We start from the raw sequence: 13,597 nt of genomic DNA, 5'->3' as shown, positions 1-13,597 counted from the left end.
GGCTCAAAGTCGCCTTCCCTTTCCTCTCCCCACAACAGACACCCTGTGAGGTGGGTGAGGCTGAGAGAGCCCTGATATTCCTGCTCGGTCAGAACAGCTTGATCAGGGCTGTGACTAGCCCAAGGTCACCCAGCTGGTTGCATGTAGGGGAGCGCAGAATGAAACCTGGCTTGCCAGATTAGAAGTCCATGCTCCTAACCACTACACCAAGCTCATAAACTGTGTGTGCGTGTGTGTGTGGGGAGAACCCAGCACAGGGCTGCTGTTTTTGGTGCCAGACCTATGGCCATTTGTAACATGGGAGCCTGCTGTTACTTGTGGTTGTTGCGCTACTTTGCCTAGTGCATTCACCGACTCCCTCTCTAAAGATCTCAGGAACAAGCTGCCTGCTGTCTTCATTTCACCTGGCCTCAGGTTCAGTGGTCCCCCCTGTGTGCCAGATGCACTTCACTTCTTCTGAGAAGTTCATGTCCAAAGTGGCTGGTTCCTCTGTCAGCAAACGAGGTGCCGTTTTCTATAGACAGCAAGCCTGAGACAGCCGCCTGCTCGCTCCAACCCAGGTTTTTAATATGTCTGAGAAGAGGTATGTTAGGACAGGAACCCCTTGGGGACTGGCACATTTCAGACTTGCAACTGCCAGGACTATGCGAAAGATCGATCTGAGAACACTGTGGTCTGTCGGCCTTAATTTATTCTTTAAAAATATATCGCAAGGTATGCCGGTAAAGGAGTTTCAGTCCAGTGGAACAGCCATCTGGGAGCCGTCGGAGCAGCAGGACAAGCAAGAAATGGAGACCAATGGGAAGAGTTTCAGAGACAGCAGAAACAGGAGATGGTGCCTGAAGGTCGCAGGGGGAGTTTACCACTGTATCTCATAAGCTCCAGCTGCTCACAGCCTCTCCACTCAACTGGCTGCTCATAACCGGCAGAGGCCAAGCAGCTGTGGAGTGGGGGGGGGGTGTTTGTGTGTGTGCACATGCAAACCAAGCTGTGTGATGAACACACAAATTCAAGGAAATGTGATGGTGGTGAGAGGCATGAGCTCCAGAGTCTGCTCCAGGGAAGGCCGCTGCTCTTGGTATTCGGTGGTGTGGCCATTCCTGTAGTGGCCGTATTCAAACTTAATCCTCAACTCTCCAATCTTGGACTGGGGGAGGATATCAGGGATCCACTCAATGATGAAAGGTGTTGGTTCCTTCTGATCTGGGGAGGTGTTGCCTGGCAAGGGGGAAAACAGAAAGGAACATTAGAGAGCCTCTTCCTATATTACATAGGGGGGAAAGAGGGTCTTGTTCTGCATGCCACCTCCTTCAGACCGGCTGCAAGTGGATCGGGCAGTGGACTCACCAACTTTCAGGAAGGTTTTCAGCTCTAGGGGCCGGAGAACTGGCTGCTTCTCCAGACGCCCGTAGGTCTCTGGAATGCTTTCCACCTCGACTTTGGGGCACCTAAAGGGCTCATAAGTGCCGTCCCAGTTCTGAATAAAGCTGCGGGTAATTTCCAAGGGCATCTGGGAAGAGGAGCCAAAAACAGGGGCTAAAAACAGGATAATATTGTTCCCTTTAAGAATGCTACAGCCCTGGAAGGTGGTCTCAAGACAGTTCCTGAATGCTGATGCCAAATCACAGATCACCACACAATCAAATCTAGACCTACCAACAATAATCTTTCACTTCTTGGAATGGCCATGCTTGGATTCCTGCTTCCTCCCTCAATTCCCTCCAACCCTATTTGGATAACAAATAAGTCTTACCTCAGGAGTATCAAAGATTTGTTTGACCTGCAAGATGTTGGTGATGTGCCAGGTATACTTGGAAAAGGTACCCAGAGGCAAGGCGTCTTTCCGGACAAAAGCTAGAAGCAAATGAGCTTGTTAGGAATGTCGATTTTCAAGTTGACTATTAAGGCTTGCAAGCATGGCACAAGATTTTATGAGGAGGGGGCTTTGCTGCAGCTACATGTATGGCGATCCTGGGATCCAGGAGCTACAATCCCCCCAATTATCTACTCATAACCAAAGTCCAGCTCTAGTGGGAAAAATGGCTCTGTCTGTCTGATCCATGATGCCTTGGCATTAATGTGCAGATGATTTTTATCACAACAGGCTTAACTGAGGAAAAGGGGATATAAAGATTAGGTACCTGTAGTGGAATTTGGGTGCAACTTCTTGGTGCTCCCAACAGAAATCCTCTGCTGCAGGGCTTCGAAGAAAGCCTGGGGTATATGGAACACCAGGGGTTCTGGTTTGCCTGTATAAAATCACACACATACATACAAACAGAAAGTGGTTGGAAGAAAAGAAAATATCCATAGAGAATTTTGACTGAGATATGGGTCAGTTCTAAGGACTGATCACATATTAAAAGCCATAAGCATTTCATAAACTCAGTGGATAATGCAAAAATTACAATTGGTGAATAATAAGATATCTCCAAAAGGGGTGGGTGGCTTTTAAAGGCATGCTGCATAGAGCATGCAAAAATACATGAGGTGGAGGCACAGGAGTATTCTTGGTTGAACTTTTGAAACAGAGAGGGGGGGAGGAAGGGAGGGGGAGAGAGAGAGAGAGAGAGAGAGAGAGAGAGAGAGAGAGAGAAAGAGAGAAAGAGAGAAAGAGAGAAAGAGAGAAAGAGAGAAAGAAAGAAAGAAAGAAAGAAAGAAAGAAAGAAAGAAAGAAAGAAAGAAAGAAAGAAAGAAAGAAAGAAAGAAAGAAAGAAAGAAAGAAAGAAAGAAAGAGGGAGGGAGGGAGGGAGGGAGGGAGGGAGGGAGGGAAGGACAGAGGAGGCAACTTCACAAGAACACAGATGTCAAGTATCACATGCAGCCAGCTGGGTGACCATGGGCTCGTCACGGTGCTGATAAAACTGTTCTAACCGAGCAGTGATATCAGGGCTCTCTCAGCCTCACCCACCTCACAGGGGGTCTCTGTTGTGGGGAGATGAAAGTGAAGGCGACTGTAAGCCGCTTTGAGACTCCTTCAGGTAGAGAAAAGCGGCATATAAGAACCAACTCTTCTTCTTTTTCTTCTTCTTCTTTATAAGAATCCATACAAAACAATTTGTTTCACAAAAATATTTGCAGCAGAAAACCCCCCCAAGTTCATCTCAGTAGCTGCCTGAAAAGGAAGGTTTTGCCATCCCTTATGGACAGACAAGAGAAAAGTAGTCTTCCAGGATGCCTGTTCCCGAATGGAGGAGGTTTCAACAAATGCCCATGTGCTGGCCACCAATGTCTGCCCCCCGGCAGTATGTCAGGAGGACCATTAGAAAGGCTCACTAGCCGGATGTGATCTAACCTGAGGGTTCATGTAGGGATTCTGCTCAATAAAAAATGGTAAACTTTTAACATGGAAAATAAAAGAACCTGCTCAAGCTGATAGTTGTGGTGCTGAAGTCACAAATAGGTTGCATGCACACACTCGCTCATTCACACAGAACCTAAGCCTGGCTTTGTAGTTATACAGCAGACCCAAATTCTAGCAAATGGCATGTTGTTTTAGCCAAGAAGGAGTGGGCTGCAGATTCGATTGAGCTAACTGCATGAGATCATATGCTGGGCCTTTTGTCATGATCATCCAGCCCTGCATTTGCTAGGTATATAAGCATATCCTTTAGTTTCAATAAATGTGACACAGGAGCACCCTCTTGTGGGGAGCATGAGAACCTCGAAAGGATCCCAAGCTGTTGACAGGGTCATAGAATCATAAAGTTGGAAGGGACCTCCTGGGTCATCTAGTCCAACCGCCTGCATTATGCAGGACATTCACAACGCTATTGCTCATCCACTGTAACCTGCCACCCCTTTGAACCTTCACAGAATCAGCCTCTCCATCAGATGGCTATCCAGCCTCTGCTTAAAAATTTCCAAAGATGGAGAACCCACCACCTCCTGAAGAAGCCTGTTCCACTGAGAAACTGCTCTAACTGACAGGAACTTCTTCCTGATGTTTAGACAGAATTTCTTTTGAATTCATTTCAACCCATTGGCTCTGGTCCATCCCTCTGGGGCAAGAGAGAACAACTCTGCTCCATCCTCTATATCAGTGGTCCCCAACCTTTTTATCACCGGGGACCGGTCAACGCTTGACAATTTTACTGACGCCCGGAGGGGGGGGGTAGTCTTTTGCCGAGGGACGCTGCTGCCGCCTGAGCCACTGCTCTACTTGCTTTCCTGCCTGTGCCCGACTTCCCATTGCCCGCTGGAGGGCACTGCCAGCAGCAGCTGCACAGTGCCACGCCAAGAGGGAGCCCCAGCCATGGCAGCCCCGATCCCGATTCAGCCCACAGCACAATGGGGCCAGGTAATCGTCCTCACCCCTGCACCTTTTCAAGTGCCAAAACAGCCAGGGGGAGCACTGAATGGCCAAATGCTTCTCTAACAAGGCTTGGCTGTTCTACCTTTAGATACTGTAACATCTAGTTCAGCCCTCAGAAGCAAGGTACAGAGAACGTCACTTTACCTCTGTTTGGGAAAATCACTATATACTGACAAAGTCTGGTCAGGATAAGCGCAGTCCTTTGACATGGACAGCCGTTCAAGGAAGTCAGTGCAGTTGGCCTGCGCTTCTTCTGACTTACCATCAAACTGGTAATGCATGGCTTGATGGATGCGTTCCGTGACGCTGGCCAGCCACTCCTGGAAAGACAACGTCACCTGCAATTCGTCAAGCACTTGACTGCAAGCTAAGAAAAAGGAAAGGCTTTAATCGTTACAAAATTTTAAAATTCAAACCTGGGCAGAAACATAGTGATCACTCCATATGTGCCCTGCCCCGTTTACACACAGAAATCCAACGCCCAGGTGTACAGGAGTGGTTACCACAGTTTCTGACCACTACTGAACTTTCTGCCGAAGGTGGGATAAAAATGATAAGCCAGAACTGATCGCCATGAACACAGGTAGGCATGTTTACAGAAGACGGGCTCTGCCCCTGGCCTGCAATGCTCCTCTCAACATCACTACCTCCTGCTGATTGACTGGCAGTGGCACAGCTTCAGCTGCAAAGCCCCATCAGGCTGGTTTTGTGGTTCAGTGACTTTGCTGACCCTGAGCCGCCTAAGAAATCCAGGCCTGAGTTTAGGAAGGGACTTGCTGGATGGTACTGGAACTTCAGCCCCCTGTCTGAAAGTTATCCGATCAGGTGAACTCTCAGGGCCGCTGAGATAATAGACCTGCAAGGCTCTTTCCAGACCTACAAATTGATTCAGAGGTCACTTTCCTGGGAGGCAGTCCTACTGCAATCCAGGCGCTTTAGTTCCAGTTAAGAAAAGTCAGGCTCGGCATGCAAAAGCTTATTTGCTCATCATCAAGACCACAAGCTGAGCTCGGCACATTGTCCCCCTGCCCCAATCCGACATGAAGGCTGGGATAACTCTGCATTTCCTGTTGCACAGGCCAGCATTACATGAAACCCAAAGAGCTTGGACACTTCCTATCCTCGCTACGTCCTTCATCTACAAAAACTGCAGGCATACTTGAGAAGTACCTGGTGGTCCACTATACCTGGCTGGCCAGCTGCGACTGGATTGCTCTATCACAGCACATTTATCATACTCAGAATTGATACATAGTGCCAGACAGCCAAATACAAGAGCATTTGCAAATTACCCTTTGGTGAGTGGGAGGTGAGAAGAAGGGGGACAAGCGAATCCCCAAACCTTATCCTAATATCGCCCTGTTTGGAAAAGCAGCTTCCAGCTTTAAGTCTAAAGACAATGGATTTAGATGGGAGTAACATCTGCACAGGACTGCACTGCCAGAAGCTGTGTGTTCCAACGTCAAAGTGTGGCGGGAAGGCTGCAAAACTCTAAATACACTTGTGGTGTTGCTTAGACCAGGTTTTCATCAAAGAGAAAAACCCTGAAAAGTGACGTGTTGTAGGTGAAGCACAGAGTCTTCTACAGAAGCTGCTCTCTGACAGCGAGCCGCAAGGGAGTGGCGGGCTATAAATCTAATAATAATAATAATAATAATAATAATAATAATAATAATAATAATAATAATAATAATAATAATAATAATAATAATCTTCCCCATTTTGTGTTTAGAGTGTTGTTTTTTTCTTTCCAAGTATTCCTGCAGACATTGGGGGTGGGTGGGGGGTTTCCACACTAGGTGCAATAGAACTTACCTTGTTTTTTAAGAGAAGCAACTGATGGCTTTTTCAGGCCACTCTTCCTCTGGTTGCCGTTTGCTGTCTCCTGAGCCAAGAGTGGACTACTTGCTTGCGAGCCTTAAAGTCAAGTTTTAAACAGCATCAGAATAGGTCCGCCCAGCAGCTTCCCCCAGCCTAGCTGCATTAGTGGGAACAGCATGTCCACGAGGTATGCAGGACAGTCATTGCACTGACACCTCTCGCTTTCCAAGAGGAATTACAAGAAAGGGGAAAAAAAACAAAATCTGTCTAGGCTTTGCAGAATCACCTTGCTCAGGGAAGTATTACTATCAGTTGATCATCCTTATTCAGTTCCCTATCATTACAAAATGCTCCCCTCCTTCCCTGTGGTCAATTCACTCAGCATGAACTCATCCACTAAAAACTAACACAACTGCTCAGCTTGATGTCTCTCCATGGGTGTGTAATATGTGAGAACTAGTAAAGCATGTTAGGATTCATGGGAGTACGTCACAGAGACACTGCCTCACAAAAACAAGCTTTTGAATTCCTTGACAAAGTAATTTTCCTAGAGTCAGATGACATTCCTTTTTTTGGTTACATGAAGCTGCCTTCGGGGACATTTGTTCATCAAGATCTGTATACTATCTAATCAGGCCAGGAGACAGAATAATGAAATTCAGAATGTTTCTGGGACTGGCAAAAAATTCTGCCCATAAGAAATTGGGATCCCCTCCAATTAGATTTCAAAGGGATCTGTCCATGAAGCCAGGCCTTAAGGCCCTTGAAGACAGCACTCCTGGTAGGAAAACTGTTGAGCTGCCTCTGAGCTTTTGAGAGGCTCTCAGTGCAGAGAGAATGGCAGAATGATGACACCGTTTTCAAAATCTTGGGGTCCTGGCAAGCCCCCACCTGACCTAGCCCCCACCCTGGAACAGGCCCTCTAGACAGGAGTGGTGGCCAGCCCAAATTGACAAGGAACACTGTCCTGCTGAGAAAAACAAATGAGAAACATGACAATCCTTAGCACAATTATTCCAGAGTAAGTCCACTGACTTCAATGGGCTATTCAGGTGCGTAGCCATGTTGGTCTGAAACAGAACAAAGTTTGAGTCCAAGAGCACCATGAAGACCAACAAAGTTTAATTCTGGGTATAAGCTTCTGTGTGCATGCATGTATGGCTTGAGGTCTTGTTTCTATATATCTGAAGAAGTGTGCATGCACACAAAAACTCATACCCAGAATTAAACTTTGTAGGCCTTAAAGATGCCCCAGGACTCAACCTTTGTCCAATGGGCTGTGCTGGAGTAACTCAGCACTGGACATCACTGTGAGACACTCACCCACTACTTCATCTTTTTTCCTCCTCTTTGCCTTGGAGGCAGCAGCCTGTACAGAATGCAGAGCAGATTCTGGCTGGCAAACAAGCTGGGCTCCTATAATGGGCTTCAGACCTGGAGTCGGCAGAGAGAAAAGGCTCAATATCTGATGGTTTGGGAATGTCTGCATTTTATCACAATATACAACTATCAGGGTTATGAGTTGTAATAGCATCTCTCTCTTCATTTCTGCTCAACAAGGAAGGATTTCAGGACTGTAAGTAGAGACTTTCTTCCCACGCAGTTTCTTGGCTCCTTTGCTGAATTTCCAGCTTTAATTTTTGTAGCATGTTTTTCAGAGGGGTTTTTTGTTTGTTTGTTTGTAAAGGTATGCAGGGATTATTTGAACAGCAGCTCAGGATACAACCTGTCTATCCAGTACATTTTTACCGACCCTTCCTCCTCCAAAGCAGTTTACATGATTTTCCCTTCCATTTTTATCCTCACACAACAGCTCTAGCAGGTAGGATATACTGAAAGAAAGAGACCAGCCCAAGGTAGGGTTCCAACTGAGGCTGATGCCCCGATTAAAAGATCAGCTTTCCTGGAGGCTGTGGCCGCTTTGGAGGGTGGACTGTATGGCATCATACCCTGCTGAGCTACCTCTCCAGGCTTCACCCCCAAATTTCCCAACTCAGAGTTGGCCACCCTGGCCCAAGGTTACTCAGGAAACACTGTGGCAGTGGGGGGGGGGGTTGTGCCTACTTTCCAGTGCTTGAGCAGAAAGACACAGGCATAACTCATACATACCTGTTTTTATTTTATTAAAGTTATATATATTGCATGTCTTTAAAATACCACTCTGAACATTAATGGGGGAGAGGTAGTATGAAAATCCAATAGAACAAATGCCGTATTTGCCGGTGTATAAGACGACTGGGCGTATAAGACGACCCCCCAACATTTCAACTCAAAATATAGAGTTTGTTACATTACAGTACAGTACTATGGGCCACTATGGGCAGCTATGTCTATCCCAACTGAAGTGCACCCGGCATATAAGACGACCCCCCTAATTGGAGGCATGTTTTTCAGGGGGAAAAAGTAGTCTTATATGCCAGCAAATACTGTAATATTGGACAAAAATATATATTTTGGACCCTGCTGCTGTCCTCCATGCCCACTACTAGGCTGCCCCATAAATCCCTCTGTATGACTGACTTCACAAGGACCAGAGGGAAGGCCTGGGAAACTCCCTTGGAGAAGTACAAACTTTTCACTCAGCATACTCTGAGATGGAGGATTCTGCCAACCCACACTTTACCATCTCTCAACCATGCTCTGCCTTTACCTACCACTGGAATCATAGCTGAGGAAATCCACAAACTCCTGTGACAAACTGTCATCACTGGCAAAGGCGCTGATGCAGGCAAAGAAATGGATGCATTTCTGGCCCATCTCTTCTTTGGCAGAGCTGGCCTTGCTGGCTTTCAAGGACTGGCAGGAGCAGAAAAAGCGGTGCTCCATCACATTCTTGGGGCCGGCTTTGTGAGCAAAGACGACGTGGAGATAGCCCAGGTTGTGCTTCTGGCTGGCTTTGCACTTCACCACCAGGATGTTTTTGGTAATCCTTTGCACCAGAGGTCCTGTGGGCTCTGTCGCCAGCTGCCAGAGGGTTTGCTTCATCTCTGGCGAGGCTTGCATTGAGTTTAAGACAGAGCTTTTCAGGGTCAGTGGGGTGGCCTCAGTCTGGCAGCTGATAGCCAGTTTAATGTGCTGGCACTGGTTTTCCACCACCCCTTGTGTGGCTGCTATCAAGCAGGATGGAACGTAACAGCGTCCAGAGCTGAGCTGTGTGATGATAGTCCCATCTACGGTCTGGATGGTGGTCTCTGAAACCCCCAGTTCTACAAAGCATCGATAATCTGGTCCCCTGTCCCTCTGACGTACAGAGTAGACCTGCAGGTCTGAGCCGGTGACAATTTTAACTGCGTCAGCTCCAGCCTGCTTCCATGCACCGTAGCGAAAGATGTTGCCACAGGTCTTGTTCTTGCAGCTCAGGCCCCGGGTGCCGTTGTAGGTGCCGCAGCGGGGACATTTCCTTATGCCTCTCAGGGTTGCTTTCCCCAAGTCGGATAAGAAAGCTGGGACTTTACTCCTTACAGAGTTGGATTCCATCTTTCACAGAACCTACAGGAAAAACCCACAGAGATGTGAAAAGGGTTTGATTTGTTACTCCAAATCTCTAGTCACTTGATCAGGGGTTAAGGAAAAACAACATTCCAAAAGTGTTCCCTGAATTATTTTATTCTCTTCTCATGTTTCCAGGATTCTTTAAAAGAAAAGCACCAGGAATAAATCTGAGAGAGATGCATGTGGCTAGCCTAAGCCATTCTAAATGGCACCTCCACCCCAGCCCACACAACATGATGCGCACAAGTCCCAATGAAATGAAGCACAAGATTGTGCTCTCCAGTTTTAATGGGCTTTGCATATTGCATTTCCCCCTAAATTGTGCCCCCTGCATCAGATGCATTTTTCTCCTACTCTGTTGTTTTTGAAGAGCATAAATCCAGTGCTTGAGGCAGCAGGCCACCTCCGCTTTTCTCTGGGGAAGATTACATCTGGAGGAGAATGTCACCACTGTACCTGGCAAAAGAGACAGACACCCTGACCCAAGGAATGGGTAATCTACATTTAAACTATGGGAGAAGGTAAGAGGGGAAAGGCCAGAGAACCAAGCCATAAAGGGAAATGGATGGAGTTACCCATTCAGCTAAGAGGGACTGTTCTTTGGCTCAGAAGATGGAAGGGTTTAAGGAGATGAGCAAAGTAAGAAACAGAGAGAAATGATGCTCTGTAGGTGCCCTCTGATACAAGTTTGCCATCTCCACTCTTATGAACTTTGGCCATTTTCATCTCCATCCCTATTTTTAAAAATATGATCAGAAAAAAATGTAGCATTATTGAAAAAAAAACATTCTGTCTCAAATAAACTCCGTTAATATCCGAGTTGAATTCAAAACATCCTCGGCCTAATAATCATACAGACTGGAATCAGATAGAGGTGACCTATCAATTCCAAGGAGCCCAGCTTGATTAACACTGCCCTCCCCATCCCCATTTGAATCTCATAACAAACCTGTGATGTAGGTCAAGGTAAGGGAGAGACTAGCTGTCCTAAGGTCATCCAGGGAGTTTCATGGTTGACTGAAAATTTGAACCCAAGTCTACCTGGCTCCAATCTGAAACTCTAAGTCATTGTTCCGCACTGAGCTTTGCCACAAGGAGGACTGGATTAAAGAGAACTGTGACATGAGTTAATTATAATAAAAACATCAAGTATCAATAGAAACAAAAGTGGAGGAAGAGAAAGTTAAGCCCTACTATATGCTAACCAGGTCTTTGGTTTGCTATCTGTACAAGGGGAATAACAAAGGACCTTCCTCACAGGCTGTGATTCAATCTGGTTACAGCAATAAGCAGTGAGTGTAATGGATAATTCTGCAAAAGCTCTCTTTCAGCCAGCCCTGGAACTGAGGATGGGGAGGAAACTGAGGAGATCTGATGATGCAATGGGGCCTACCAGAATTCTGGCCACAACACACACACTCAACCCAGCAGCATCAATAACAAAACCATTTTGCATTGAGATGGTGTGTTATGACACTCCAGTGAAGTCACAATAGCCAAGACACATGCAGAATGTTGATACTCATATTTGGACTCTAAAGCTGTCTGAAATACAAGCAAGGGTCTGCTCTCTCTCTCTCTCTCTCTCTCTCTCTCTCTCTGGCAGTCTGTAGCTGCTATCAGAGGAAGGATCTGCTCAGGTTAATGCTTACAATAGCCAAGTCTTTCCATCTAGAAGAGGTGCAATTTATCTACCAAGATTCTTCATACCAGAATTTTTGTTTACATGTAATGCTAAGGGATATTTTGCATTTCTGATTATGAACTGATATATCATTCCATAGTGTGTATATGTATGTTGGGTGTGGGAAACATGTTTATTAATAAATATTTTAATACACTTTTTAATCAATGTGTCCTAGGAAGTATTTGCACAACTATAGTGCCTGTGGCAACAAGCATAACCAGATTAAAATAGATTCAAGTGGGTAGCCGTGTTGGCCTGAGGAAGAGGGCTTGCACTCGAAAGCTCACACCTTGAATAAATCTTTGTTGGTCTTAAAGGTGCCACGACTCTGATTAAAATAGGAAGAGACAAATGTTATGGAGCTTTAATAATATAGATGTAAGATGGCATATGATTTCCCACGTGCCTCTAACAGGGTCACCACCTGGTTTCGTCTTTTGACTGGTTGGGATCTGTGCCTGAAGCATCATGGCAGTCGGGACTTCACTTGCGATGCTTTATGCCAGGGATAGTCAAACTGCGTCCCTCCAGATGTCCATTCGCTGGCAGGGGCTCATGGGAATTGTAGTCCATGGACATCTGGTGGGCCACAGTTTGACTACCCCTGCTTATGCAGCTGTTCCACAAGCAGGGGCACGGGCAGGAAAAGGTGGCTACCTAATTCGCCAGGAATGCTGTTGGCCCGCTGTCAAACACGGAGGGGCCTGAAGCCCGGACACCGGTACTGGGGCATGGTGGCCGCTGGTGCCTGTCGTCCCCGCAGGGCAGAGGTGGCCTTCACAACCCGGACTCTGCACACGCACAGAGGCGCTCCGGGGGCCAGCTGCAGTCGGCCTCGGGCATCCCACCGGGAGAGAAACAGCTGCCCACGCTTCGACGGCGTCACGGCCGCGGTTCCCGTCTGACGTATGACCCGGAGAACGGGTTCGCCGTGACATGAAACGATATCATAAACCCGGTTCTGTCGCCATGGCAACTCCGAGGCAGGGGGATGTTAGGCCCGGGCTGGAAGGCCTCCATCGTGCCTGACGTCATTTCCTGCCGCTTCCAGACACGGGCCTCGGGTAGGACCCCTCCCCTTTCCGACCAAGCCGGAGGCCCCGCTGCATCGCCCTTACCTGGGCGGCCTCGTTGGCATCGGGTTCCATCCCGGCGGCCAGCGAGGGGAGTCAGCGAACATCCTCCACTATGGTTCCTTACAAACGGACTACGAGCCCTGTCTGTAACGGCGCTTTCCATAGGCCCAACACACCCACGAGGTGCAGGAGGCCCCAAGGGCAAAGCATGATGGGAAACGTAGTTCCGCGGACCATTTAAATTCCATATTGCAAGTAAAGAGGCGCTGAAGAAAACGCCAGTTATTGGAGGAAACAGGGCAAGCCTGCGCTAAAGCAGGATTTTTGTGCAGTTGTAATGCTCCTTCCACTAGCAGTTTACATATGCTGATTAACTTGGCTGCTCCCCTATAAGAATCTTAATACAACACTCTTCCCAAATTTAACATGCCCTTTCCAAGAATGTTTCTTAAGATAAAGCTCCTCAAGCACCACAGCTGTAGCTCCTTACATGCTTCTGAATTGGAGGCATGGTTTAGAATCAAACTGGTTTTCAATTTATTCATACCCCACCCTACTCCCCAAGATCACCCAAAGTGGTTTACATCATTCTCCTCCTCCATTTTATTCTCACAACTCTCTGAGGCAGGTTCAGCTGGGAATGCAAGATTGGCCCAAGGCCACCCATCAAAGCTTTTACAGCACTGGTTGAGATTCTTAGTCTTCTGCCTAAGACATCCGACACTCACTATCCCATATGGGCAAGAATTCCGCCAGCTGGCAAAGCAGCCTTCTGTATGAACACATATGATAGAGCACATCAGGTTCACTGCAGTTGTAACTTTGTTACAGCTCAGAGAACTAGCAATTTTATTTCCACACACTGAGGAAGTTTTTGTAATGCAGATTTTTGTGCTTTTACTAGTGACAGTGAATTGCAACATCCATACAATCATTCATATGGAGTCAAAACATCCTTCTCTCCAGGTGATATATTTGGCATTTTACAGTACCCATAACAGAAATACGTGCATCTTTAAAACGCTACAATTTCCCAACCAGTACTGGATGAGATGTCATTCCTTGGGATCTTGCCAATGTGTTACGTTTCCACCTGATGATCAGCAAGACCAGTAGCATCCTCCAAGGTAGTTTTGAAGACCTCACTATCCAAACCTAGGGCCTTGGAAACAGCTGGCTAAAGACTTGAGCTGTGCTGAAATCTGA

The 13,597-nt window shown here is 47.0% G+C and overlaps 1 protein-coding gene across 5 annotated transcripts; it reads right to left on the bottom strand.

Annotated features, from left to right (window-relative positions):
* Nucleotides 1-673: 673 nt before the first annotated feature.
* C12H2orf42 (chromosome 12 C2orf42 homolog) lies at nucleotides 674-13,450 on the bottom strand. Of its 5 annotated transcripts, XM_077305240.1 has the most exons (10): nucleotides 11,973-12,411; nucleotides 9,983-10,084; nucleotides 8,791-9,625; nucleotides 7,460-7,570; nucleotides 6,131-6,232; nucleotides 4,578-4,682; nucleotides 2,142-2,249; nucleotides 1,754-1,854; nucleotides 1,348-1,510; nucleotides 674-1,218 (listed from the first exon to the last, which is right to left on the bottom strand). In XM_077305240.1, exons 3-10 carry the CDS (start codon nucleotides 9,611-9,613, stop codon nucleotides 1,010-1,012), a joined length of 1,722 nt encoding a protein of 573 aa, XP_077161355.1. In that variant the 5' UTR covers nucleotides 9,614-9,625; nucleotides 9,983-10,084; nucleotides 11,973-12,411; the 3' UTR covers nucleotides 674-1,009. The 5 variants fall into 5 exon arrangements, with proteins under 5 accessions (XP_077161355.1, XP_077161352.1, XP_077161353.1 ...); XM_077305237.1 differs by lacking the exons at nucleotides 9,983-10,084; nucleotides 11,973-12,411 and adding an exon at nucleotides 12,434-13,450; XM_077305238.1 differs by lacking the exon at nucleotides 9,983-10,084.
* Nucleotides 13,451-13,597: the final 147 nt, after the last annotated feature.

The sequence above is a fragment of the Paroedura picta genome, chromosome 12 (genome assembly GCF_049243985.1).
Source record: "Paroedura picta isolate Pp20150507F chromosome 12, Ppicta_v3.0, whole genome shotgun sequence".
Lineage (NCBI taxonomy): Eukaryota > Metazoa > Chordata > Lepidosauria > Squamata > Gekkonidae > Paroedura > Paroedura picta.
The sequence above is the reverse complement of the archived record's forward strand: the minus strand, read 5'-3'. Positions and strand labels throughout refer to the sequence as shown.

Bases quoted from the DNA above. Each gene is read 5' to 3' on its own strand.
- C12H2orf42 (XM_077305237.1), bottom strand. From the start codon at position 9,613: ATGGAATCCAACTCTGTAAGGAGTAAAGTCCCAGCTTTCTTATCCGAC. The intron at 6,233-7,459 runs GTGAGTGTCTCA...CTTGACTTTAAG, and splicing joins GAAAAAAGATGAAGTAGTGG to GCTCGCAAGCAAGTAGTCCA. The intron at 1,219-1,347 runs GTGAGTCCACTG...CCCCCTTGCCAG, and splicing joins GAAAACCTTCCTGAAAGTTG to GCAACACCTCCCCAGATCAG.